Source organism: Dermacentor albipictus, chromosome 5 (genome assembly GCF_038994185.2).
Source record: "Dermacentor albipictus isolate Rhodes 1998 colony chromosome 5, USDA_Dalb.pri_finalv2, whole genome shotgun sequence".
Taxonomy (NCBI): domain Eukaryota; kingdom Metazoa; phylum Arthropoda; class Arachnida; order Ixodida; family Ixodidae; genus Dermacentor; species Dermacentor albipictus.
Window position 1 is genome coordinate 74866949 of NC_091825.1, and position 25351 is coordinate 74892299.

At 44.6% G+C, this 25351-nt stretch overlaps 1 protein-coding gene across 1 annotated transcript in view; it reads left to right on the forward strand.

Annotated features, from left to right (window-relative positions):
- LOC135899742 (ATP-binding cassette sub-family C member 3-like) overlaps nt 1-22619 on the forward strand; it is a 36447-nt gene extending 13828 nt beyond the window's left edge. The window contains exons 3-9 of the mRNA XM_065429071.2: nt 385-717; nt 6279-6383; nt 9815-10009; nt 11655-11813; nt 15594-15760; nt 19601-19795; nt 22502-22619. Of these exons, the coding sequence (XP_065285143.2) occupies nt 385-717; nt 6279-6383; nt 9815-10009; nt 11655-11813; nt 15594-15760; nt 19601-19795; nt 22502-22619 (1272 nt within the window). The remainder of the gene's footprint in view (nt 1-384; nt 718-6278; nt 6384-9814; nt 10010-11654; nt 11814-15593; nt 15761-19600; nt 19796-22501) is intronic.
- Nucleotides 22620-25351: the final 2732 nt, after the last annotated feature.

The following is a 25351-nucleotide window of genomic DNA, read 5'->3' on the forward strand; positions in this document are numbered from 1 at the left end:
GAAAATAAACAGAAATTAGGTACAGAGAGGCTGAAAACATGGACTAATAGTGAATTCAGGCACACATTGTAAACGCAATCCCCCACATACAGTATTCAAAACGGAGAACGAGAAGAACAGAAACGAAGTACTCAAAAAACACTGAAGAAATCTTCGGTCAGGTGCAGTAACCGCAAATGTAATAATTAGTTACAAAAGCTAAAAAAATACTCAAGTAGCGGTTAAATTAAACTCAATTTGTTCTACAATGTGACATCAAATTAAGGACAAATGAACCGCTACAAATATTTCTAGAAAAAAATACTTGAGTTAGCCTATGAGCTATCAGTCTGTTTTATCAATTCTTAGGTAAAATAAAATGCTCTGCTTTTCTCGCATTTGCAGCGCCCTGTGATCACAGCAACAACGATCGGCAGGCAATACGAGAGTACAAGACTGTCTAGGCTGCTGCAGCACCTAACGGAGACTCTGGATTCTGTGGGGATGATTCGCTGCTACCGGGTAATGGAGAAATTTTGCGCCCGTTTCAGGCGACTCGTCAACGACTACACAGAAGCCTTCAACGCCTTCACTCTGTCATACTCCTTCACCCGCCTCATCGTGACCTTTTTTGGCGTGCTTGTTATTTTCCTCGCCGTGATAGTCGTTGTGGTGCCGAATCAAGGAGACCCGCAATCTGCAGCCACGGTTGGCCTGTCGCTTCTATCAGCTTTGACGGTAGGTTCTACAAGTACGATTCGTCAAAATCAAGGGTGATAGCCTCAGCTGCCATTTCAGTAATAACTTATTCCCCTATCTTTCTGAAGCTGGTTAGTGCTTTGAGAATTCGGAAATTACAATAACACTAGATACCTATTCCGTTTGAACAATATTTATTTTAGGCATAATATCGCCGGTAAGTTTGACAGGCATTCTAGCATCCCAGGTTATTGCGATCATGTTTACAATTCATGAAAGGTCACTCATTTAATCTTCTTCAGATCTCGATATCGTCGTTGCTGCGAAATAAAAATGAGCAGTGGTAGCGGCTGCTCTGTTTCTGGATATAAAAAATCACATGCTCTCTTCTTTCGAAACCTCATACGAAATTTGGCCGCACAAACGACGTAGTCTGGATAGAGTACAATGTTCTTTTAATGGGTTACAATCGGGCCTGCTTTTACTGTTGTAATATAGTTACTGAAAATGTGTATATAGCTTTCTCGTGACAATAAACAGTTTCCTTAATTCGATGGGGCAGGCGCTTGTAATTTGATCCCGTGGCATGTATTCAGAACGTGTATTCAAACAAGAAGTAGCACCTTCTTTTCGCCGTTTCAAGGTTTTTAGTGTTCTCACCTGTATTTGGCACATGGTGTGAGAGATATTGACGAGAAATAGCGCAGAAAAGACAAGAAACGATAAATAAACATGGCATGGGCGCAGCAATTGCAGCTGTAGTTTATTGACACAAACACAAATTTAAACTTTGGCAAAAACACGTGTTAAATATTAAAGATTAGTGGATAAATGATCTATTTATTGCTTATGCAGCCTCACAGACGACCTCACAGCGAATATCTCTCCGGATTTGTTAATAAAGTATTCTTGAGCAATCTCCCGGGCGATCCTACCTTTGTACCGTGACAATACCTTAGTTCTGAACTTAAACTTACAGCGCCGACACCTAAGACGAATCATAAAAGGAAGATACGATACACACTGGCGCCAGTGCCTGTCGTATCTTCCTTTTGTGGTTCGTCCTAGGTGTTTGCGCTGCAAGGTTAAATTCAGAATTATGTAGCAACTAGGCCCAAAAGAATTTTTACTGAAATACCTTAGTTCAATGTAGCAACAGTTTACACTTGCATTGTCCGCAATATAGGCACAAATTAGACCACGGCTGCGCTTTTAGCGGAGCTCTGTGGTTAATTAATTCGAACGCCATCTGGTTTGACCAATGTGCCACCTGCTGCAGAAGAAGAGCATGTGATGCATTACACCCTTTCCACACACAAAAAAAACTATCAGGGTTTGTAACAGCACAATCACTCCATTTTTGGCCATCGCCTTCGACCTTCCTTCCTACTGCTGTGGAGACACGGCACAACTTATATCGTGGCCAAAAGACGGCGTTTATGTTATATCGGCTTCCCACCTTCTTCATGCGTTGAGAAAAGACGGGCAGGTACAGAAACCTAGCGACTGGCCTTTTTTTGCGTTAAGATGTCTTGTCATGACACCCTTTGCTATCAATTTTAACTCCCTCAATAATCGTTCACTGAGGGAAGCCAAAGCACTCAATGGATAATTTGACTGCCTAAGTTTTTTGAGTTGACCAGAAGAGGGTTCAGTCATTTGATGTGGGCATGACTTGCGCAAAGCAGATTCCAAATAAGATGTGGAGATACCGTTCTTCACTAACTTCGAGTGACCAGAGCAGAAATCCACAGTGGGCTCGGTGAAGTCGGTCGGTGAAATCATTGGTCGGTGAAATCCACAGACCTTGGTGCAGACAACCAACAAGTGCGGTCGCACCAAATCCGGATATGTAGATCCAAAAAGTCGATGCAACCCTAGTTAGGTACTTCAAACTTGAAATTCACACCACTAACATTCTCCTTAAAAAGCCTGACCGCATTCACTCGAGCACGCACTCAACAGTTCGCCTCAGGAAAAACAAGGTAATTGGCAGCATAGCGCATCGTTCTTAGCACAACACCTTCCAATACAACCACAACTGCCTTCTCGTCTCTTTTCCCGCGCTGTTGTTCGTCAGTATGGAATACCAACTCGGCCCTACAGTCAGCACTCCTAGCGTATATATTATTATCACACACCATAACTGGGCCCGAGTACTTACGTTGGCGCAATGTATTGGAAGCGGCCCGTTAACGAAGTATGAGCAATAACATGGTTCGCTCTGCGTAGTTTGATTGCATTTGAAACACCGCGCAGGCACCCTTTTGGGCATTTCGGTAAGTGGCTTGATAGTTATGCAAGTTGTTAATTGCCATGATAATGGTCCTGGCCAAACCAAAAGTAAATAATAATTGGCAGACACTGTCTCTCTACAAAATACGACGCATTGTCACTTTGCGAGTATGTCCACCGAATTGGCTTCTTGTGCAAAAGCAGCAATAGCTGAGAGAGTAAAATGCGAAGTATATTAGTATTGTATAGTGTATGTACAACTAAAGTCAATGATGACTCAATACGGCAATCATACGGCCTTGCAGCAAGTGCCTGCGCGTTTCTACTTACATTAGTATGAGATGTTTGTTTCCCTGCAATCAGTACCAGCAGTTCGTTTCATTCTTTTGTTTTGTATGGTCTTTCTTTAACATAGTCTGTGGAAGATAACGCAATCTGGCTTTTACTGGTGGAATAATAGAAGAGTTAGACAATACTTTGACAGTGTATTGAAATTTCTATTTTGATAAATAAAAAGATTCCCTATAATCTTTCTTTTATTATTCACTTGTGGAAATTACAAATCTGAAACCGGGAACTGTTGAAGTTGTATCTGCTTAGTATCATTTTCGAGATCTTCGTTCCCTCAATACTGCTGAAACATCTATTAACTCTCCAGTAGTATTCCACACCGTTAGAGGGATTTCTTAACACGGCTAACCGGAACGGCATTAATTTTATGCCACATCTTAGAGAGAGAGAGGGAGGGATAGAGAAAGAGAAAGGACAAGGAAAGGCAGGGTGGTAAACCAGAGAGGAAGATCCGGTTTCCTATATTGCGCTGGAGAGAGAGGGGAGGGGGAGGAAAAGTGATAACAAAGTAGAGATAAAGAAAGTACATCTTAAAACATCTTAAAGAGCAATATGACCTAAGTGGCACTGGCCTTCCGATTTTTGGTAAGTAAATTTAACCTCACTGCTGCTCATTGTCATTATTTGCGAACGTAACATAGTTACTCATTGAAAGGCAACTGGCGGATATTTTAATTAGCTATGTGAACAGTGTGATTTGTCATGCAAATAGTGCCCGCATCTTGAGACCATACCCTTGAACTGGCTAAATTGCTCTTTGCTTGCGATTCTTTAAAGAAAGCGTGCTGAATATATCAAAATACACAACATATGGTATATTTTGAAAGCTTCCGTATTCTATATCATTGGCAGATCTTCATGCCGGAAAATTAAAGAGGAAATCGGGGCAACGAAGAGGTGACTCAACAATGCTTAGTTTTGCCCATCATTGCCCCATTTTATTCTTTATTTCGATTTAGCTGTGTCTACGTGATTTCTAATCTCCCGTCACGCCAACGGCAGCTCCAGCCTTTCTCCAGTAGCAAAGTTTCAAAATGTGATACGCTTCTGATATGATGCAAAGGTGCCGCAGGTTGGAAAGGCTGTGCAAATTAGGAACCCACGTATCCAATCAATCACGCACCTTTCTGCGGGATCGCATAATTAATGTAATCCAACGTGGTCTCGCAGAAGTCTGTTTCAAGCGTCTTTTTTCATTTCCTTTATTTTATTGCTCCCATTCTCCATTGTAATGCATAGTATCACGAATCTGGTTACATTGCACATTACGAAATCGGTTTCCTTGTTGCAGCGACACGACGACTAAACAGCCGCGTGCGACATCAGAAGGCAACGATGGTTCGCAAATGTTTCTTCATTATCACTTTCATAAGTGTAACTTAAGCACTTTACGTGAATACTCTAATAAATACAGGTTTACGGATGCTTATCTATTTTTCTTGCACCCCCGAAAACAGAAGGGTTTCATGAGATCTCGTCAAACGCTATTTCTAGAAAGCACAAAAGCTTAGGAATTCACAGCATCGCATTTTTTTTTTCTAAGATCGGTTATTTAATTGCTCCTGTTTACATGGCGCGTGAGTTACTTACCAGTCAGCATGACCAGTGCTTCGTTAGTAGCCTAACTTTAAGGCAGCAAATTTATATTAATCTGCAACAATATAAATTTCTAAGTGAACTGAAGTAATTATGAATATACAAGCGGCCCCTTTGTCGATCATCTTGACTAATACAACCTTTATTAAGGCGAAAGGCTTTCTAGGCTCATGATGAAGTTTGTCTCAGCTGACGTGAGCGTCGGAGTGTCCGCAGAAGCGTCATCACCCCATACGAAGAGAGATTAAAGACAGAATAAAGAATGAAAATTGATTGATAGTGGCAGTTAGTAAACGATAACGTTATAATAGAGATTGTTAGATGTTAGTAATGACTAGTAATGACCAATAATGGTTACTAATGACTTGCAATGACTACTAATGGCTATGATGTGACAAACATGTCTAAGGACGGCTTGTAATGAGCACAATTGATTACAAATGACTAGAAATGCTTATTGGTGAGTACTGATGACTAATAATGACTGAACTGACTTGTAATGAATTGTAATGACTATAAAATGACCAATATGTCTAACGACAGCTTTTAGCAGCCGTAATGAATTACAAATGACTAAAATCCTTAGTAATGACCAGTAATGAGTAATGATAACTGAAATGACTTGTAATTAGTAGCGATGACTGATATTACCAACATATCTAACGACGGCTTGTAATGACCACAATTGATTACAAATGACTAAAAATTCTTAGCAGTGAGTAGTAATGACTAATAATGACTGAAATGACTTGTAATGACTAGTAATGACTACTAATGACCAGTATTTCTAACGGCAACTTGTAGCCACTTCAAATCTTTACAAATTACTAAAAATTCTTAGTAATGACCAGTAATGACTAATAATGACTGAAAGGGCTTTCGCCATTCACCTGTAATTTTTTAGAATATTCTTACCAGTCGCGGTTGCTTAGGGGCTACGGCGTTGTGTTACTAATACTAAGCAGGATGTCGCGGGGTCGAATTACGGTGACAGCGGTCGTATTTTGATGGGGGCAAAATGCAGAAACACCCGTGTACTAGGCATTTGGTGCACGTTAAGGAAGCCCACGTGGCCAAAGCTAACCGGACCTCCCCATTACGACGTGCCTCTTAATCATATAGGGATTTTCGCACGTAACACCTTACAGTTTTAATAGCGTTAAGTTGGTATTTTTTGCTCCATTTACTTCAACGTTCCAATTAAATAGATCTTTTTTTCAGTATCCTAAGCTATAATAGGTCCTAAAAATGCGCAACAGTTCTTAAATACTTTATTCATTTCTGCTGCATTACTAAAAGCGTTCAGAGGTGAACAAGAATTAGTTCAGCGTTGCATATATTTTTGTAAGGCGCTTCACTAATAAACTAACTGAAAGCACGCAGGTTTGTCATATTTAATATCCTCTCTTTGCATAAAGGTACCATTTGCCATGACGGGTGTCTTCATGGTCCTATTTTGGGCTGTTCTGGCTTTTGTGGCGCTGGAGCGTTCACTGGAATACACGGAATTACCTATTGAAGAGGTAAGACAACCCTGCACGAATTCTCTGGGTTCGTTCGTTCTTTGTTGAAATGTATGCTGCTCTATATACCGTATGCGCGACTAGAAAGATTGTATTCGCTGTTCCCTCCAGTTTGCCGAGTGCTTGTAGTCTCTGCCTTACGGTGGTACCGAGCAATTACGAGCAATTGAAGACAGTTTTCTGTCGGCGTTACGTCATGAACAAATCCCGGGATCCTAGCCATAGACAGCTTCGCTGTAAGAACATGTACCACCGTTCTTTATCTTTCATTGGAGATAGACGATGAACAGTAAAAAAAAAGCTATCAAATATCAACGTACTGTCACGCTCAGTATCAGCTATAACAGGGAAGCAGTAGCAGGAGCAACGCTGTCGCAGTATCGCCCGAAAGGCGAAGCATTCATTGCAATAACAAATAAGCAGACACCCATACGAAGTGAGGATGCTAATTTTATGGCCGGTATCAACATGTAAACATTCGTTTCCTAACTAAATTAACAAGCATGGTGTCAGCGCGCACAGCAAACTCTCGATGAATGCGGACGCTCGCTGTCTAAACGCTAGCGTGATGAACGTGGCAGCAGCAGCGGGCGAAGTGGCCTTCTTGTCTATCGCTTCAACACAAACTGAGCGCCGAGGACACACAGCACGCACAAAGCTACAAGCCGCCGACGCCCTCACTATACGGACGCACGACTGCGCCCAACCACTACATGCGCAGTTGCAGCCGAAGTAGAACGAACGCCGCCCTCCCCGCCACCCCCCCCCCCCGGTTCTTCGCCTCGTTGTGTGAATCCCGCCCCACACAAGACGGCGCCCTTCCTCCCCGCTTTCCATCCTTACTGCCGAGATTGAGCCGCGATTGTGGGCTCCCCTCGCACGCTTCCATTTGAACACACAGGTAGGGCGAGCGGAGGCGGTGTTATCGCCCTTGGAATATATACGAAACATAATGGCGACCGCGGCACTGATAGCGATGGCACAAATGTGCCTGTAGTGTCCGCATAATTGCTATCGCAATAAAAAAAGGGCAGAGGGTTTCGCCCTTCTAGCAATGCTGAAACGGCGAAATTCTGCGTCTGCGTCGTTAGTGGTAATGAAACGTCGAACCACTGTGCAACTATCGCACCAGCACACACAATAAAGACAAAAAAAACCGTTGAAAGGTGATTCCACCTCCAGTAGAAGCCGATGCTGCAGTCACAAAGGAATACAACAAGAGCGGACACTCTCAAAGAACCCAGCGGCCCAATTGACTGCAGCGCACCAAGCCGCCGGAGTTACTACCTCAACCACAATTCCGGTTTCGGTTTTGTGCGAGCGCGTTTTGAATGCTGGCTAGTACGCGTGACGCCGACTGCTCTGGTTTTTTTTTTGTTGTTGTTATTATTCCACAGCTCGACCGCACATGGTTTTCGTGCGAAATCATTTTTTTATAACGTAAAATTGATTGCGAACGATCTTTACAAGCCTTCATTGCATATGCGCCACGTGCAATTTCATAAAGATAAGACGCCTTGTGAAATCAGGAAATGTTTATTTTATTCTATATAAATTCTCGTTGCGAGCTTTTTGTGCATTCATCCAATGTTGTGGCAACAGGTAAGCAGCAGTATTTCCCGTAGGAAGCTCCACCGGACGACGTCAGCTGAAAAAATTAAATTAAAAGCACGTGTCGTTTTGGTAATAACAGGCAACAGCAACGCGTGTAGAGGCGAAGCGTGCGAAAGTGGGGAATGGGTTACAAACAAAATCAGTTCGCTTTTACATACACAGCGTAAAATTAATAAAGAGAAATCAGACATCCACCCATTTGTAGCAACTGCTACAAAGGAAACAAGGTACGGGTTCCTCGAAAGAAAAGCCTCGCAGTTGGAGAAAAATTCGTCCCGGTCCGGCACTTGAACCCGGGTCCACCACCTTTCTGGGGCCGCCGCTCTACCATCTGAGCTAACCAGACGGCTAGTAGATGGTAGGGCGAAGTCGAATTTGTCAACAACTCGAAGCAAAGGCAAGAGTTTGACATAATAGTTCTGCCGAAACCCGCAAGGTGGAGAGAAGTAATTAATAAAGGGAAAATCAGACATCCACCCGTTTGTAGCAATTGCTACGAACGGGTGGAGACGTGGCGAAAGCTGGGCTCACTGCAGAGTCAGCGAAATGCGCGGTTTGTGGGGTAGATGGCGGCCCTTCCCGCCATACACTGCTCAGTTTGGGATTTTATTACCTGGCATATAAAAATCAAGGTTTGTTTTGCAAACACTCCCGGACCTTGATGAACGTGGCCGCAGAGTGCTGCTGCTGTTAATGTTCCAGCTGAGTAGCTCACACACACAAGGCCACTGATATATTTCGTTGGCTTATATATATATATATATATATATATATATATATATATATATATATATATATATATATATATATATATATATAGCCATAGGTGCTACCCCTACACGCGTGCTGGTGCGTAGTTCGGTTGCCCACAAAATTGCACAGCTAAATGATTAAACGTATGCAAATATTCTCAATGCAATAGATATACGAATTCCGATGCATAATTCTTGTTTTAAATCGAATCCCTCTCCGCTTTCATTCCCCGAGATTGGCGCGCCTGCTACTTCACCTGTTTCTTGCCGAGTAAAACGGGCCAATCTCAGAGAAGGAGGACTAGCGAACTGTGCCGATCGTGTAGATAGCGTGGCGAAAGCTGGGCTGGTTGCAGAGTCAGGGAAAGGCGCGGTTTGTGGGTAACGTTGGTGGCCTGCTGGGTGTTGCCTACGTCCTGCTGAGCAAACACTCAATTGCTTTACTGCAAAACGTGGTGCAGAAGATGAGCGGTCTCACGGTGTTTAATCACCTGCTCCACGAATGTATCGCTTCTCGTAGATTCCAAATGCACATTGATTCTGGATGATGATTTATTTTCTCGCTGACAATTCTTTTCCTGTCATATGTTGACAGATTGTCCGAGATGTTTATATATTGCGAAGAAGCGCTGTTTCTCAAACTCGTTTGCCTAGATGCTTACATTGAATAAAGAAACGATGTGGAAATTTTTATGTGACTGACCAAGCAAGAAGATGCGACTTAAAAGGGCTAGTAGCTGGCGCTGTAAAAAAAAAAGACAATTTAAGAAAGGAACTGAGTCAGTAAAAAAAGTTTCTTTTATAATTATGCGGTTGTTGATAGGAACCATTTCCCGATGAAACACACTTGTTCTTAGCTAAGTTAGAGCTTTCAACTTTCTCGGTGATTAAGAAAAGGGCAACTTTTTCTAAAAAAAAATGTTTACTTAAATGACTAAAGCTGACTGCCCTACTACGCGGTGTAATAAAATAAGCGATTAACGTACAATTTGTACCACAATATTTTTTGCCATAGGTGGTATAACGCTTTGTACAAATCTTCAAATATGTCTGGTTTTTGTGCAGGATACTTCGTGCGACATACTGCTCCCTTCGGGTAAACTAGACATGCCGAACGCACGGCTCTTCCTGGAACCTTACGACGGTTTGTGGCCCAGTCAGGGTGTCGTGAAATTCCAGAACTTCAGTGCATCCTACCGGCCTGGCGTCGTAGAAGATGCTCTAAAGGACATCTGCTTCGAGGCAAACGCCGGAGAGAAGGTGCGGACTTTTGGTTCTACTGTGTGCAAAATAAAGCTAAAACAGAGCTACGTCCACGTGTGTTTCCAAGTGCCATCCAGTGCAACTTCGCGCGAATGCCTAAATGTGGTCATTACAAAGGCGTTACTCTCTATAGCCTTCGTCTTGATAGACCTAGATGAGCGATTTCGTATATTTGTTAGGTAAATGTAACGCCGTGTTACAGGTGGGGTTGAAATTCAACAAGGTTACTAAATGGCGACAAGTAGGGGAGAGAGAGAGAGAGAAAGCAAGGATAGGAAAGGGAAGGAAGTCAACCAGATGAGTGTCCGGTTTACGACCCTAGACTGAGGGTAACGGAAAGGGGAATAGAAAAAAGGAAAAGAGGGAGAGCGTTAACAGTGAGTGCACGTGAGAGTATGCATAGGGACACTATAAGCGATCTTAAGGAAGCCATATTGTCCTATTGTAACTGAGTCAATCAGTATGTTTGCCAAGATAACCAGTTTAAAGGACGGAGCTTTACATTATCATTTCTGACCTGACGCTCTCACGAGCATAATTTTGCATGCACAATATCTTATAGCATATCACGAAATTCCAATCACTACAAAGCTTTCCTCTGCACCCTTGCTCAGAAGTGCCCCACCCGATAAGACTTACTCAGCGCAACAGCTTTTGCGTAAATTCACATAATATTGTCAAGATAACAGGCTACGTGGGGCTGAATTTATACTCAATAGGAAGGTTACGATCAAACTGTCGACGCAGACCAAATTGTGCAATTTTTTATTTGCCATCAAAAAATCAAGAAGGGGGCTGACTGATGTAGTACGACTTGAGGCATTAAGGTTATAAACAGGGACCAGGTGCTTGAGGCACCTTATCCATATTTAGAACCTTTATTGGGGATCAGTACGCCCTAGAAATGTGCTGCAACTCACCATCCGCATCGGCACAGGAGATGCAATCAGCACTTGCTATAAAACACGTCTGCGCCATTCTCCACTACGACACTGCACCGGCTGTCCATCGGCAGCATCGTTTGGCCACGCATCTCGATGTTGAGTCGATAGTCACTGCCGCTGAGGAGCAACAGTGTAACTGAGGTCCACAAAAAAAGTTCTACGGAGTGTTCCAGATCTCTTGTCCTAACCGTGATGTAAGCTGTGAGCAAACCATATTCAGTAGACTCTTTGAAACGTTTTGTGGGTGTAACGGCCGCAAATTATTTTGGCACTTGTCCTGTCTTACCGTAAAGTATAGATGTTATAATAGGGCCGTCGCTTTACAAGTTCCTATTCAAAATACTGTGCTAAGCGCACAAGCTGCCACTTTAAGATGATTTGTGTGGTTTGCAATAAGTAGAGTTGAACATGGAAATTGAGTGCACGAACATAAATGCTACGTGTTGATTGTTACAGCGTGAGCTCTTATGAGCTCGTTCCAATAGCTTGTTTCGGTTGGCGATAGTGTCCACATCCGCCGCCACTACTAGAAACATATATATGTGGTGCACAATTCAAGATGCTTCACAAATAACATTGAACAAACAATTTCAAAATTCGACAAATGAGCGTTTGGCAGGCTAAGATTTGTGTACTTGTTTTTTCATTTTTTTTCAAGCAAGATTTTAATAGCATATACCCATGTCCATACATCCCAGGTGGCTGTCGTGGGAAGAACAGGTGCTGGAAAGTCGTCACTTGTGCTAGCGCTTTTGCGAATGATTCAAAGGACATCCGGTGCGATCACTATCGACGGCACAGATATCTACGATGTGCCACTTAAGAGGCTGCGCTCGGCTATAGCAATCATACCACAGGTAAGGCAGAAGAAGCGACATATTTTTTTCTTTTACAGCGAAGCTGTGAGCCTTTAGTTGGTTGCATTTTTCGTGTCTGCCTCCGTCAGCAAGAATGTGGGCTGATCCCGGCGGCCGTACAGGCCAAGGCGCAGGGGCTCGTGCTCCCTAAGCCAGAGGCTTCAAGCCGTCAGCAAAGCAAAACAGACCGCGCTTAGATTTACTAACGACTGCTGCTGGGAAAGTTGGTTTAGAAATGGTTTTAGGCGCAAAAAAATAAGACGCGGACAACAGAGTAAATGTTGAATAAATTGAACGAATTAAACAAATGTGCCTGTCCATGTCTTTTTTATGTTGTCTGCGTCCTATTTTTCGTGCCTAAAACCATTACTAAAACGGCACACATTCTTTGGAATCACGCATACAACATACAGAACAGCATACGTTGCAACAAATAACAAGGACAAAACAACCATCCAATTATCAAAACAATCACCCCGCGAACACATGCAAAGTGCCTCAAGTGACCAGTCGCGCGGCAATTTTTTCGTGTATTCGCGGGCTTCTTTCACGCTCGGAAAACCATATTTATGTAGCACGTATTGAGCAGCAGAAGGCTATATCGAGTGTTTTTCATGTTGCTCTACAATTTTCCCCTTGAGACTTTTTCGTTTAACTATAATATATGAGAAGTAGAGTAAATAATTTAGACTAATTGTGTAATTATTCGGAATGCAAAAAATAGTCTGAGTAATTTCAAGCCGACGACACATAACATTACTTTGGTTCGGTGCAGCTACGTGGCATTTGTATATTTTTAAATCTTGCTTCATGATAATTTGGACACAGTTATATATAGCTCTACGACTTGACTGTCTAGGTAGACTTCACACGCATAAACATTTTTCCACTTTGACACACTTAATGCTCCTGCATTAAAAGGTGTTTCATGAATGCATATTTTATTGTTGCTGGCACATAAAGGATTAATTAGTATAAATAGAATTCTGGATATTCATGGAAAACACACTCAAAGAGAGCAGCCGAGGTCTTAAGATGCGATTAGGAACTATGCAGGACCAGGATCATGCGAACAAGCGCAGAACTAGGGTTATCGATGCGAATATGCTCTGGGTGGCTCTGACCAGACACACACGAAGAAACACTACATACACATGCTTAACTAAATTACAATGGAAATTACGTTCCTAATGCTAGGCCAAAACAAAACAGCAACACTAATTGTACAGAAAGATCTGTGTTCCTGTACCTGGCGCCTGGGAACTCGCCAAGACTATCCTCATTCCCAAACCGGGCAAGGAGCCTGGCGTCTATAACCTTCGCCCCATCTCGCTCACGTAGTGCGTAGGTGAGGTGGCCGAGCATGTCGTACTCAACAGAGTCGGCCGGTATCTCGTAGACCAAGACTGTTTCACACACCGCAGGATCGGCTTCGACCCGGGCTCTCGATGCAGGATACGATGCTTCTCCTGAAACACCAGATCATAGACGCCGGGGCCACTTGAGGCACCCACGCCATACTCGGCCTCGAGTGGGAGATGGCGTTCGATAACATCGAGCAATCGGCAATACTGAAGGAGATCGCGCGCATAGGATTTGGGCGCCGGTTCTACGAGTTCGTCCGCTCCTTTCTAACCCGTTGCAAGGCCGTGCTCCGTGCCGGAGACCTCACGTCGGAAGAAGTCGAGCTCGGACATCATGGCACCCCCCAGCGCTCCGCCCTCTCGCCGAAGCTGTGCAACCTTGTGATGATCGGCCTCTCCGAACGCCTCTCGAACATACAACGCCTCAACTATACTGTATATGTGGACGGCATCACCATCTGGTGCTCCGTGGGGCAGGACGGCTTTATCGAATCCGCTCTGCAGGAGGCAGTCAAAACCACCGAGTCCTACCTCGAGCACACGGGCCTGAAGTGCTCCTCCACCAAACCGGAGCTGTTGCTGTACTGTCCAATACGACAAGGCAATAAGCCTAAGGGGTGGGAACCCCCGACAGAGCGCAACATCACCTTCCCCATCAGAGACGGTCGCCATCTTCCCAGGGTCGATTCTATCCGAGTACTGGGAATTATAATCGAGGCGGGTGCATAAACATTCAAAACTTTCCACAAGCTGACGACAAAGACGGACAACGCGATACGACTCGTACGCAGATTGGTGAACCGTCACCATTGCCTCAAAAAAGACACTCTGCTGCGTCTCGTACACGCGTTAGTTCTATGTTACTTTACCTACGTCGCAGCAATGCACAAGTGGATACAATCGGAGCGTGACAAGCTCAATGTACTCATCCGAATCGTAGTAAAGCGCGCCCTCGGGCTCCTGATCACGCCGACGTATCGACTCCTCGAGCTCGGATGCACAATGCGCTCGAAGAGATCACTGAGGCTCAGGAGAGAGCATAGACGATACGACTGACGACGACCAAGATGGGTCGCCACATCTTGCACGAGCTTGGCAACTTCCCAATGAACACCCAGGATCCACCGGAGTTTACGCCGGTTCCCCACGATCTCAGCGATCTGATCATGATCGCACCCATTCCTTGAAACGTACAACCGGAACACAATCACGGCAGGCGCCTAGCCCGGGCGACCGCATTCCTCAAACGCATAAAGAAAGCGACACGATGTCGTTTCATGCACGCCACCGCCTACCGCTGCAATCGAGCCTTCACCGCGGTAGCATTCTCGTTCTCGCAGCGGAACCTAAATGCCACCACGATACTCACACGTGACCCCGAGAGGGTGGAGCAGGAGGCAATGACCCTGTAAATGCTCGAAGACGAGCGAAAGATAATATTCAGTGACTCGAGAGCAGCCATCAAAGCGGTCGAGAGAGGAGTCGTCGACAACCAGATGTTACACGTCCTCCGCGGCGCTGATCCGAGCATCCTCAGGCAGCACACCGTCATCTGGTTTGACGCCCACCTGGGTCGCATCCCGGGCCCACCCTCAATGACACAGCCCACCACGATGCGCGCGGTAACCTACCGCGCCGTCACCCCCAGGCAACCGCATCTCGATTAGTCGGAGGTGAACAGGGACGTCCCAGTAACGTACAATGAAACCACTAAACACTTTTACTTGGAACGAAGTCTCTTTTGGCCCCCGCACCCCAAACTGAAAGGCCGCAGGCGCTAACGCTACACTTGTTACAGACACATACCTATCCCAACCCCGCCACGTTACACATCATCGACCCAGACGTCTACCCTGATGATGCGTGCCCCAGCTGCGAGCACATGGCGACACTTGCACAAGTGCTCTTGGAGTGCAGAAACGCTCCGCCCGATTCTATCTCGGACAAGTGGGAGGAGACCCTGCGAAGGCCGCTACTACAAAACCAGCAATGGGTCGTCCAGCAGGCTCGCACAGCGGCCACCAAGTCCTCCCTGTCGGTCTCTGCGTGGGAGACGCCCACTGCACGCTGACGTGCGTCCCTGCAGGACCTTTAATAATGTTTGTCCAATCCAATTTGTATTCCATATCGTTGTTGCCTTTCGTGGACATTTTCGTGGAACTGTGAATAAAACAATTGTCAGTCTCCGGTTCATCGTGTGTGTCATTGTGTTCCGTCGCATGTGTGTTGTCAGAGCAATGCAGCGCAGCTTCGCATCCATTACTGAGGACCAACCAGCCTTTACGCAACCGTCTTTAGAACAAGGGTATTGAAAAATTGCCGGAGGAGAATATAAAAGTCTAAACTGATAATGATAGCGGTGGTGAAGCCAAAGTCAATATCTATAATTAAAACAATATATCTCATTTTTTCACAGGACCCATCCTTGTTCTGCGGTACTCTACGCGAAACTTTGGATCCTCAAGGTCGCATGCCCGATTCTGAGCTTTGGGGTGCCTTGCAGAAAGTGGGGCTCGAAGAATTCACTAGGAGCAACCCCAGCGGCCTTTCTTTTCTAATAGCAGAAAAGGCAGAAAACCTAAGGTACGTGTGAAAGATGCAAGCTACTGATCGGTTATCCGGATTACTCACAGGTATATAAGGTTATAAAGATTTCCCTTATGGAAGTAATGATCATTACTACATCAATTACTCCAACATACTGGAAAATCAGAAGCCAGAAACACTCCGTTAACATGCATTTTCACTCTTTATATAACTACAACTCACATAAGGGCCAAAACAGTTTATCGTGTTCGAACTATGCGGATGCATTGTAAAAAGCGTGTACACCCAAAAACTATTTTGTGGCACACTTGATCATAGATTATCTAACCGTCTAATTGTGCGAGTGACGTGTACTTCTTTGATATGCATCAGGTTTTTATTGTTTGTATTGGAGGAGTCGCATCTACAGCACTTGAGATATCTGTCGGTGTTTCCACCCCTCGCAGTCGATGGAACTGCAAGTTCTGGTAGCTCAGCTGTTGGGGTCTTGGTGGAAAAGCACATCGTGAAATTTAAATATGATGCAGTAAAATGCATGCGAACCCAGTACACACAATAAGTTGCGCTTGAAAAAGAGGTATACTGAAACAAATGTTAAATGGGCCCTCGCGAGGCAACACTTAAAATTTTGAGTATGCGCTGCAAGTTGTTGCGCGACGTCTTGGGAGCATTCTCCCGCAAGACATTCTTCAAATTGGTTCATTAATAGCCGAAATAGAAGTATTTATGTGCCGCAAACACTTGATTTCAGAAGACGAGCATCATCGTCAACATAGACACTCTCTGCGCGTGCCACGTCCAGCCTCCACAATCAAAATTTATTTCCTGTGCTCTCCCATTCAGCAGCTCGAGAATCACGTGACGCAAACGTCACAGGCCCCACCTCTTCATTTCTCGCCTCGCTTTTTTGTTGCGCTGCGCACTTCCGCTGACGGTCTTTTTTGAGCGAGTGGTTGCATTTGTCTCGTTTCGTCAGCACACGATTTTCCGCGCTGTGCATGAGAACACCTGACTAGCAGTATAAGTCGGCGCTATACGAACAATGCGACAGATACAAGCGAGTCACAGAGCCTGGGCGCTATAACGTAAAGCTATTCCAAACTTTTTTATTCCAACTTTGCAATGAGCGCACCGCGATATGTCTAAAACTTTTGTGGGACACCCCCACTTCACCTGTTCGTCATGCGACGTCACGAAAACCCCCGATAGCCCCCAATCTGACGTGACGTGCATGCAGTGATTATGCATGATTCTGCCGAACAAAAGAAAAATAATTATTTCTGATTCAACGCCTTTTCACCACTAACCCTCTGCTATTGGTCGAAAGGTTTCAGGCTGCAGCCACTTCACCTGTCTGTCACTCGACGTCACAAAACAGGGAAAACGCACTGCTTCCGAGTGACGTGTACGCTAAAGATGCATTAATATGCCGGACAAAATTACACATATTTAATAGCCGGAGACTACCCCGTTTTGAAGAGAACAAAAGATGGCTTCTGCAGATCGCTCAGACACTGGCTACTCGCACCTGCTGGAGAGCATGGGTTTATTTGCGTATAACAAAACTTTTTTGCTTGGCCATATAACGTTATCGAGCCCTTTCGGCACGAGTACGACATCGCTTTGCCAACTCTTCTTTGATGAGGATCCGTCTTAGCGGAGTTTTAAACACTGCGTTGCACGCCGCCGCAATTTTAAGAAAGCCTCGGCACGCAAAGTAAGGGAAAGCGAATCAATCGCAGATACCAACACCACACTCTTCATCCGGTTATCTATTTTCAGTGCGCTGGCTCGGCCCCATTGAAACTTTATGCACTTGAGCGTGCTCTTCACCTCTTGCCAGCCAATTCGATCAGAAAAACCGCTCAATGTAGGGAATGTTAATCATTTTGAAAGCAAACAAAAGCCACCTTCTATATATGAGGAGAGCACTTGATTGGGCGCTTCAGGCAACGCTGCGGGTCACCGCCCGATGCTTGTGACGGCGGTTACTTAAATGTGACGCCAGGAGATTGGAATAGTTTTATGTTATAGGGCCCCGTGATCCGTGATCACGCGCTGGAACACATTAGAAAATGACACAGTCATCTGTGCGCGCGACTGAACGATATGGGAACAATCAGACGAAACGGAAGTACATCTCTCGTGCTATTGCACGAAGCTAAAGAAAAACAAGCAGAAATTAGGTTTGTGGGTTTTATTATTTGTCTAAGCTTCCATTCGCCTATTGAAGCTCGAAATTGCGCAGCGACGTCACAGCGCAGACATGTACGCAGGCACACTTGCGCACATACGTAACCTCTCCGGCTGGTAGCGTGGAGCTCGCCAGTAGATGCAAACGGTCTACAATTCGAAATTTCGGCTCCTTCAGTGGCGCGTGGTGATGTAATACGTAGCAGATACGGTCTTTAGCACAAATTGTATGCACTGCGCTCGTCAGCTCAACACGGCCAAACCAGGAGAGGGGCAATATAAATTAAACCGCGGTTTGTCAATTCCTATCCGTACCACGCTACCAAACCTTCTGCTGAGAATAGCCGATCGTATTTGGTACAATGGTGTCGAATGATTTCATAGTCTTGATTTGTGCGGGCAAGCTTCAAGAACGTACGTCAGGTTTGACATAAAAGTACTTTGTATTGCGTAACACTGCATAATTAGGTAACAAATTGTCGCTAAATTATGCAGCGGTATGCATGTTGTTTGGATTACATTTACAACAAATTATGACACTGCATGGTGCATTCAGTTACAGATAACGTTTCACATATAGATACCATATCTTGATTTATGCTGAACATAGGCAAAAAAAGCGTTGCGAGCATGAGACCATTTGAAAAGCCTATCTCGCGTATTCCCACTTCTTCTGCTTTACTCGCACTGAAACTGACGCCCAGCATTAGGGCTCACCACAAGCGACTGCGACATGCTTAATACTCGGGGGCTTTTCTTTCGGTAAAGTTATTCATCGAAAAGAGTGGCGTTTTCTTTTTTTAAATAATATATTCTCAAGCACTCCTCAAACTGATATTCCCATTAACTCCTCAAGCTGCGCAAACTCCACAAACTCCTCAGCTGATACAAGATTCAATGATGTCCACTGGCAGAGGTCTCATTGGTAATGGGGACCCGAAGATTCCCCTAATCACCCTTTCCCCTTCCCACACCCACCCCTGTTTATGACTTTCTATAATGGGGCTTGCAATGTGCCTAAGGAAAATTATAATTAGATGGGCTTTTCTTTTCGTATTCCGTGCTGCTGACACAGCACGATGTATCGATATTTTGGTGTAGCAAGTATTTGCTTGGCCTCTGAATGGCACGTTTGATGTCTGGATGAATTTCTTTCCAGTGCAGTAAATCTCTTCTGCTGTGCTGCCATTCTAGTTTTTGATCAGTCAGAGAAGTATAGGGCCACTCAACGCACAGCCATTCTTCATGTCCTCCATTACAGGTGTTTTAGAACGTCTGTACACTTTCCGGGAAATAAACTCATGAACTTGGCGCTTGTAACGAGCAGAACTGTCAATTTGAAAAGCCCGATTTGTATTCGTTGCCCACACCGGCGCATAACGTATCGTAAAACTGCATTTATTTGAAATTGCCTCATTGCGATAGCAATGAAAAATTTACGTCTACAACGCGTCACAAAAAACAGGCTACTATCGCTTAAATGGTGCTCTGCTTCTGCCTTATTCCTTGGTTTAGGTGTTTGTATAGCCAACACAAGGCCGCTGAACAATGTGATAACATATGGTGGCACCGTGACTTTATTTTACGGAAAAAATTTTCAGTCACAGTTTGCGGGCATTTCTCAGGACGCGCGTGTCCCCTTCTGGAACTTTATTTTTTTCTTTTAAACTTTCTCGATTGCAGTGCCGGCCAGAGACAGCTGGTGTCGTTCGCTCGGGCCTTGCTTCGAGGTACAAAGATTCTAGTGCTCGATGAAGCCACTTCACAGATGGACCAGGAAACAGATCGCCGGGTGCAGGCGACTCTTCGGGAAAGCTTTTCCCATTGTACACTAATCACCATAGCACACCGCATCGACACAATTCTCGATTATGACCGGTAAGAGCATCGCCTGCTTTTGAACGCTCAAGCAAACTTTCAATCGGGCATTCTGTGTAAGTCGTTCAAAGCTGCATGGTTTCACTAATCCCGCGCATTTTCTTTCTCGTGGACCATTCTAAAACTGTGGTCGCATTGCGGACTTTGAGTAACAACTAAAATTATCGCAGTTGAAAACAGGAATTAAAACGAGCCTCACTGCATGCGCCATTTGCCCTAGAGAAGCTCTGTTAACCGGTATGCACAGGTTATCTGTGCATACCGGTTAACAGAACCAGTGACATATGAACCAGTGCATCTGTGCACTGGTTCATATATCGGAACACGTGGCTCCAGTCAATCAATTCTGCATATGATCGTCATTTCTGAAGATGGCATGCACGTGAGAATCTTGGAGCAATCAAGAGAATAACTGCGAACGGGTTGTAGCTCTGAGTGCGAGAAATTCACGGCAAATGCATCGTTGCCTATTGCCATGTACGTGCATGAGCGTCATCTGGGATGATCCCAGCTGTTCTCACAATCAAGAATCAGCGAGTTTTCATTCGCCAAACTATGACCAAGTTATATGCGGTCATTTGTACAGAGAGACACCACATGCACGAGTGTACAATTTTTCCTCAAGGCACAGTGAAAGGCTGTTTGATGAGGCTTTTGTTGAGACGAATTACTCAGGGGAAACAATAGAAAAGTGATCTTATTCCAAAACGAAAGCACTGATGATGTTTCAATGACGTTATCATACACACGTATTTTACGAGAGACAATCCTTCATTAGATCAGTGTATTTTGTAAACCTGTTGTGCGTATTTCATGGTGAAAGCAGATTTCTGGATTTGAATGTGTGTCGTGGCCAGTTAACTACATTAACAAAAAAAGCAATATGAGCAGAGCTGCTGTCATCATCAACTATACCCGCGAGTAGTTTGTGCAAATGTGGCTCAACCGAAAAAAAATACCAGAACATCAACCAATATGATAGATTGGAATGGAAGTCTGGTAATTAAAATGCTAAACATTTATTGGCATTTCTACATTAGTTAATGCAGGTCATATTTTAAGAAGATTATGAAAAGCGAAAGCAGAAACAGATTTAGCTATTATAGCATGCAAATGCTTTGACACCTGTGATTTCAAAATTTTTGTACATACGGCTCTGGAGCTTCATGTCTCAATATGCTAATTTAGGGGCGGGAAACCTATAACGAGCCGATAGTTGTATTTGTAGGATACGCTATAGTGAAGTTTCATCTGTGGCTAGAAAAGCAAAGCAGTTGTGCAAAACTTAAATGTTCTGCTAATAAACTATACCTCTGATATAATTTCATTAGTTTTGCGAAAATCTACGCCCTATGGTAAAAAATAAACATGTTCAATTTTTTTCATATGATATTGCTTGATCAGGCACGGAAAAAAAATGCGGATGCTTTTTTCATGACACCGCAAGCATCTTAATTTTTTAATAAATTGTTAGGTTGACTTTAACAGTCTGACGGTACTACAAGGTACTTTTTAGCATACAGATTGAAATTTAAGAAGAAAAAAAGACTGCTATAAACTGCCTGAAATACACCTGAAGTACTCGTAACAGCTGGCGCTGTAGCCAAATAGCTGAATATATCGTGCCCGGCAAGCAGTGCCATAGACTTTCGACACAGGCACTCTATGCTTCGTTTCATACACATCAGGCAGCGAAGCGAATGTTACGCAGGTAGTACGGCCAAATGCGTCTCACTTCCAATGATGGGAAGTGCAACTCTTCTTGATCGGCAAATTTTTCTGAAAAATAAGCACTTCGTATACTACCACCGCAGTCGGTGAACGCAGATTACCTGCCGTGGTTGCTCAGTGGCTATGGTGTTGGGCTGCTGAGCACGAGGTCGAGTGATCGAATCCCAGCCACGGCAGCTGCATTTCGTTGGGGCGAAATGTGAAATCATCCGCGTACTAAGGTTAAGGTACACGTTAAAGAACCCCAGGTGGTTAAAATTTCCGGAGGCCTCTACTGCGGCGTGCCTCATAATCAGAAGGTGGTTTTGTCTCGTTAAACCCCATAATTTAATCTTAACGCAGATTCATGTCAAATGACTCAAAAATTTGTGCCTCTAAAAGCCGACGTGCGATTTTTTGTTGTGAGCACAATTTATGTACTGGGCCGCCCAAGCATTGCGCTCGCGGAATTATGTACTCCGCTCATTTCATGGTAACTAGGTTCAGATGTCCGCCGTATTTTGTACAATATACACGTCATATTTCGTCACATAAAAGTATTATACACAATTTTACATCAAATTACATTGCGCGTACTTAATATATTTCTTTCATAGGTGACGCACTATTTTTCGTCATGGATGCTAACAGTGAGAAAAGTCGCTCTAGCTTACGCAGCTTACACATACCCCATATGATATTTGGAAAAAGAACCCTTTCATGATAGCAGACTTCGAACACCGAATCAAATACACAAGGCGACAGACCAGAAACATGGACTCAGTATACCGTGCAACGGAACACATTTATGCAGTTACTATCTCTACTTGCGTAATACCTTCAGTGCATTCATAACCATAAATGGTGGTCGCTGAAGTAACCAACATGGTGTCTCGCGCTGTCCCTGTAAAATAAACCAGAGATGTTGGTGTTGCGAAGTCTGAGAAAATTCAGGATACCGGTGAGAAAATTCAGGTTACCGCCATTATTTTTCAGAGTCGTCGTCATGGGAGATGGCAGAGTTATAGAATGTGGACACATATATGACCTCCTGGCTGATCGAGGCTCCACCTTTCGCAGCATGGCCGCCGGTGCTGGAATACCGTTGGAATAATCATCGGCATCTTACTTGAGGATGCATGCGCTGCCATGTGGTGGCTGATCAGAATATGATATCCCTGCAATAAAATCATATCACCAGCCTTTAATGTAATATTAATTTTTTCTTTCTTCTTTCAGCTCACTTACCGAACTTTGGTTCTGCACACAAATTTTATTGTTAAAAAGCGCATGAGTCGTCCAAATCTTTGTGTACACCTTGTCACTTATGCATATTATGCTGCTTTTTTTCATTCTTGTGTTCCGCCACAGTGTCTATAATATTAAGTGTTTTTTGTCACAAAAGGCTGACGTAAGGCCCAGCACGACCCGCGAAGCAATGTCTTCAATTTCTTAATGGGAAGACCACTGCTGAAGTGTACGGCAGTTACTTACACAGCTGTGCTTTGCAGCAAAAGGAAATAACCCGTAGAGATAGCACAAACAAAATAGCCAAGAAGCAAGTAAAGGGTTAAGAAACAGGAATATGTAAGCACATCAACAAGAAATTGCAATCACGTTCAAAAGCACTCGTACATGGTTAACTCTGTTGAAGACACGCAGTTACTGTTTAAAATTCCATCAACTACACTCGAATCATTGTTGTAAAACGTTGTCCCAACGCGGTTTAATGAGCTACTTCGCCTTATCAATCACAATTAGGTGTGGCTTTTTACAAGCACCGAAGCAATATGACAAAGAAAAACAAGCACTACCGAGATCTTTTCGTTGACACTTTTTAACACATAGTTGTCATAAATGGCTACCCGTATAACAATGGGTACAGCAAGACGCCGTTTAATCAACCGAGCAGCATTTTCAGTGATGGCACCAGCAGCACGATAAATAAATTTAATGCGGTTAAACTTTTATATGAAAGTGCTTGATTTGCATTTCTACAGAAGAATGCCCCATTTCGTGCCGTAATCTCAATTAAGCGTACTGATTCTCGTTAGACCAGCGTAACCATTGTTACTTCGAACGTTCTCTCGTTTTTTTTTCTTTTTCCTTTCATTACACAGAATAGTAACTGCATTAGTGAGAGGCCTAGTTAGAGCCCTTTTCCTTGCCAGTCTAGCGGTGTTCACCTAAACTTTGAGCAAGTATGGCAAAATCATATGAGCAATGCTCGCTTACGCTATTGTCTTGGTTTACGGAACCTGGACACGAATAAACTGCAGCGAAACCCGTCTCACGATGCCTGTCGGGAGGAAGAGGAAGGGAAAGGGAAGAGAAAGGACTAGATGTCGGCCTGGAGAGCGTGTCTCTAGCCTTCTACTCTTTACTAGGGTAAGGGGAAGTGGGAGATACAGGGAAAAAGAGGTGGCAGGTGATTATGATATGATCCAATGAGCTGCCATTAACGTGTTTGCCAATACGCGGTTGCGCGTTTTAGACACACTACCCGCACGAGTAATCTTCTCCGCACAAAACATCATCACGCAAACACTGTCATTAGCATAAATCAATATAGCGAAACAGCGCATTACCACCGTCTAAACGAGTTACGTGTGGGGCAGGGTGCTAGATATGCACTCTTTAAGTGACGACATTCACCAGGTGCGATCGACCTCACATAGCACCGACGGTGCGCATCCATCGGCATGGTGATGGTAGCGGACACCTATGGGCGTGACGACGCAAGTTCATTTAGAAGGCAGGCGAGAATTTGGTGCAGGTCAAGGAGAGAGAGAGAGAGTAAAACTTTATTAATGTAAATAAAAGAAGGCACGATGGTTGGAGCCCCTATTCCAGGGCCCCACTGGCACGAGCGGCTCGCTGGGCTTGGTCCAGAAGAGCCAACTGGCTCTCCCGACCCTCGTCCGCAAGCCATGCCTCCGACTGCCTATTCCTCATTAGTGGATGTTCGTGTAATATGGGACTGTCTATGTGCGGAGGCCTCCTGGGACACTCCCATGTGATGTGTTTTAGTGTGGGTGTGTCTGTGCACCACGGGCACTCGTCAGTGAACCTTGTGGGGTGTATTCTGTGCAGGTGGTGCAGGTTGGGGTATGTATTCTTCTGAATACGACGCCAGTTCCTCTCCTGTTGGCTGTTTAAATCGCAGTGAGGATGTCCAAAACGTCTCCGCTCCTGCCTTTGCTGTAGGAGGATGTCACGAGAATTCGGTGGAAGGTCGTCGCTAGGCCATACCGTTGCTCGGACGTTCAAACCTCGAGCAATACGGTCTGCCCTAGCGTTTCCTGCCAGTCGCTCGTGTGCCGGACACCAGACGATAGTGTGGTGCCCCTCTAGTTCAGTGCCTAAAATTTTGATTACTGATTTGGGTGCCGTTCCTTGTAAAAACAGGCGGCAAGCCGCTTGTGAGTCGGATAATATGACAGCCGAATTGGTTTGGCGCTCGGCGTCCTGAATGGCCAAGGCGATGGCTGCAGCCTCTGCCACGCATGCCGAGGCGGTTTTGAAGGATGCCGTTGTTATGTTGTTGTTGCATGTAGAAACTATGGTGAAAGTGTCTGAGCTGGCTCGACTGGCATCCGTATAATACACCCCCGGTCCCATGCCGAAACGTTTGTGAAGGGTCTGCGTCGTCCGGGATGGTACTTGGGGTGCATGTTTTTGTGAATTGGGGCCACCGCGATGTGCGATCGAACATTTCGGTCTATCTGTGCCGTTTCCTCTCCGCAATACTGGGGTCTCAGGGGAAAGCCTAACCTCGCCAATACTTCCCTGCCCTGAGTTGAAGAACAAAGTCGTTCTTTCTGGGCATATAACGTCGCGACTGCG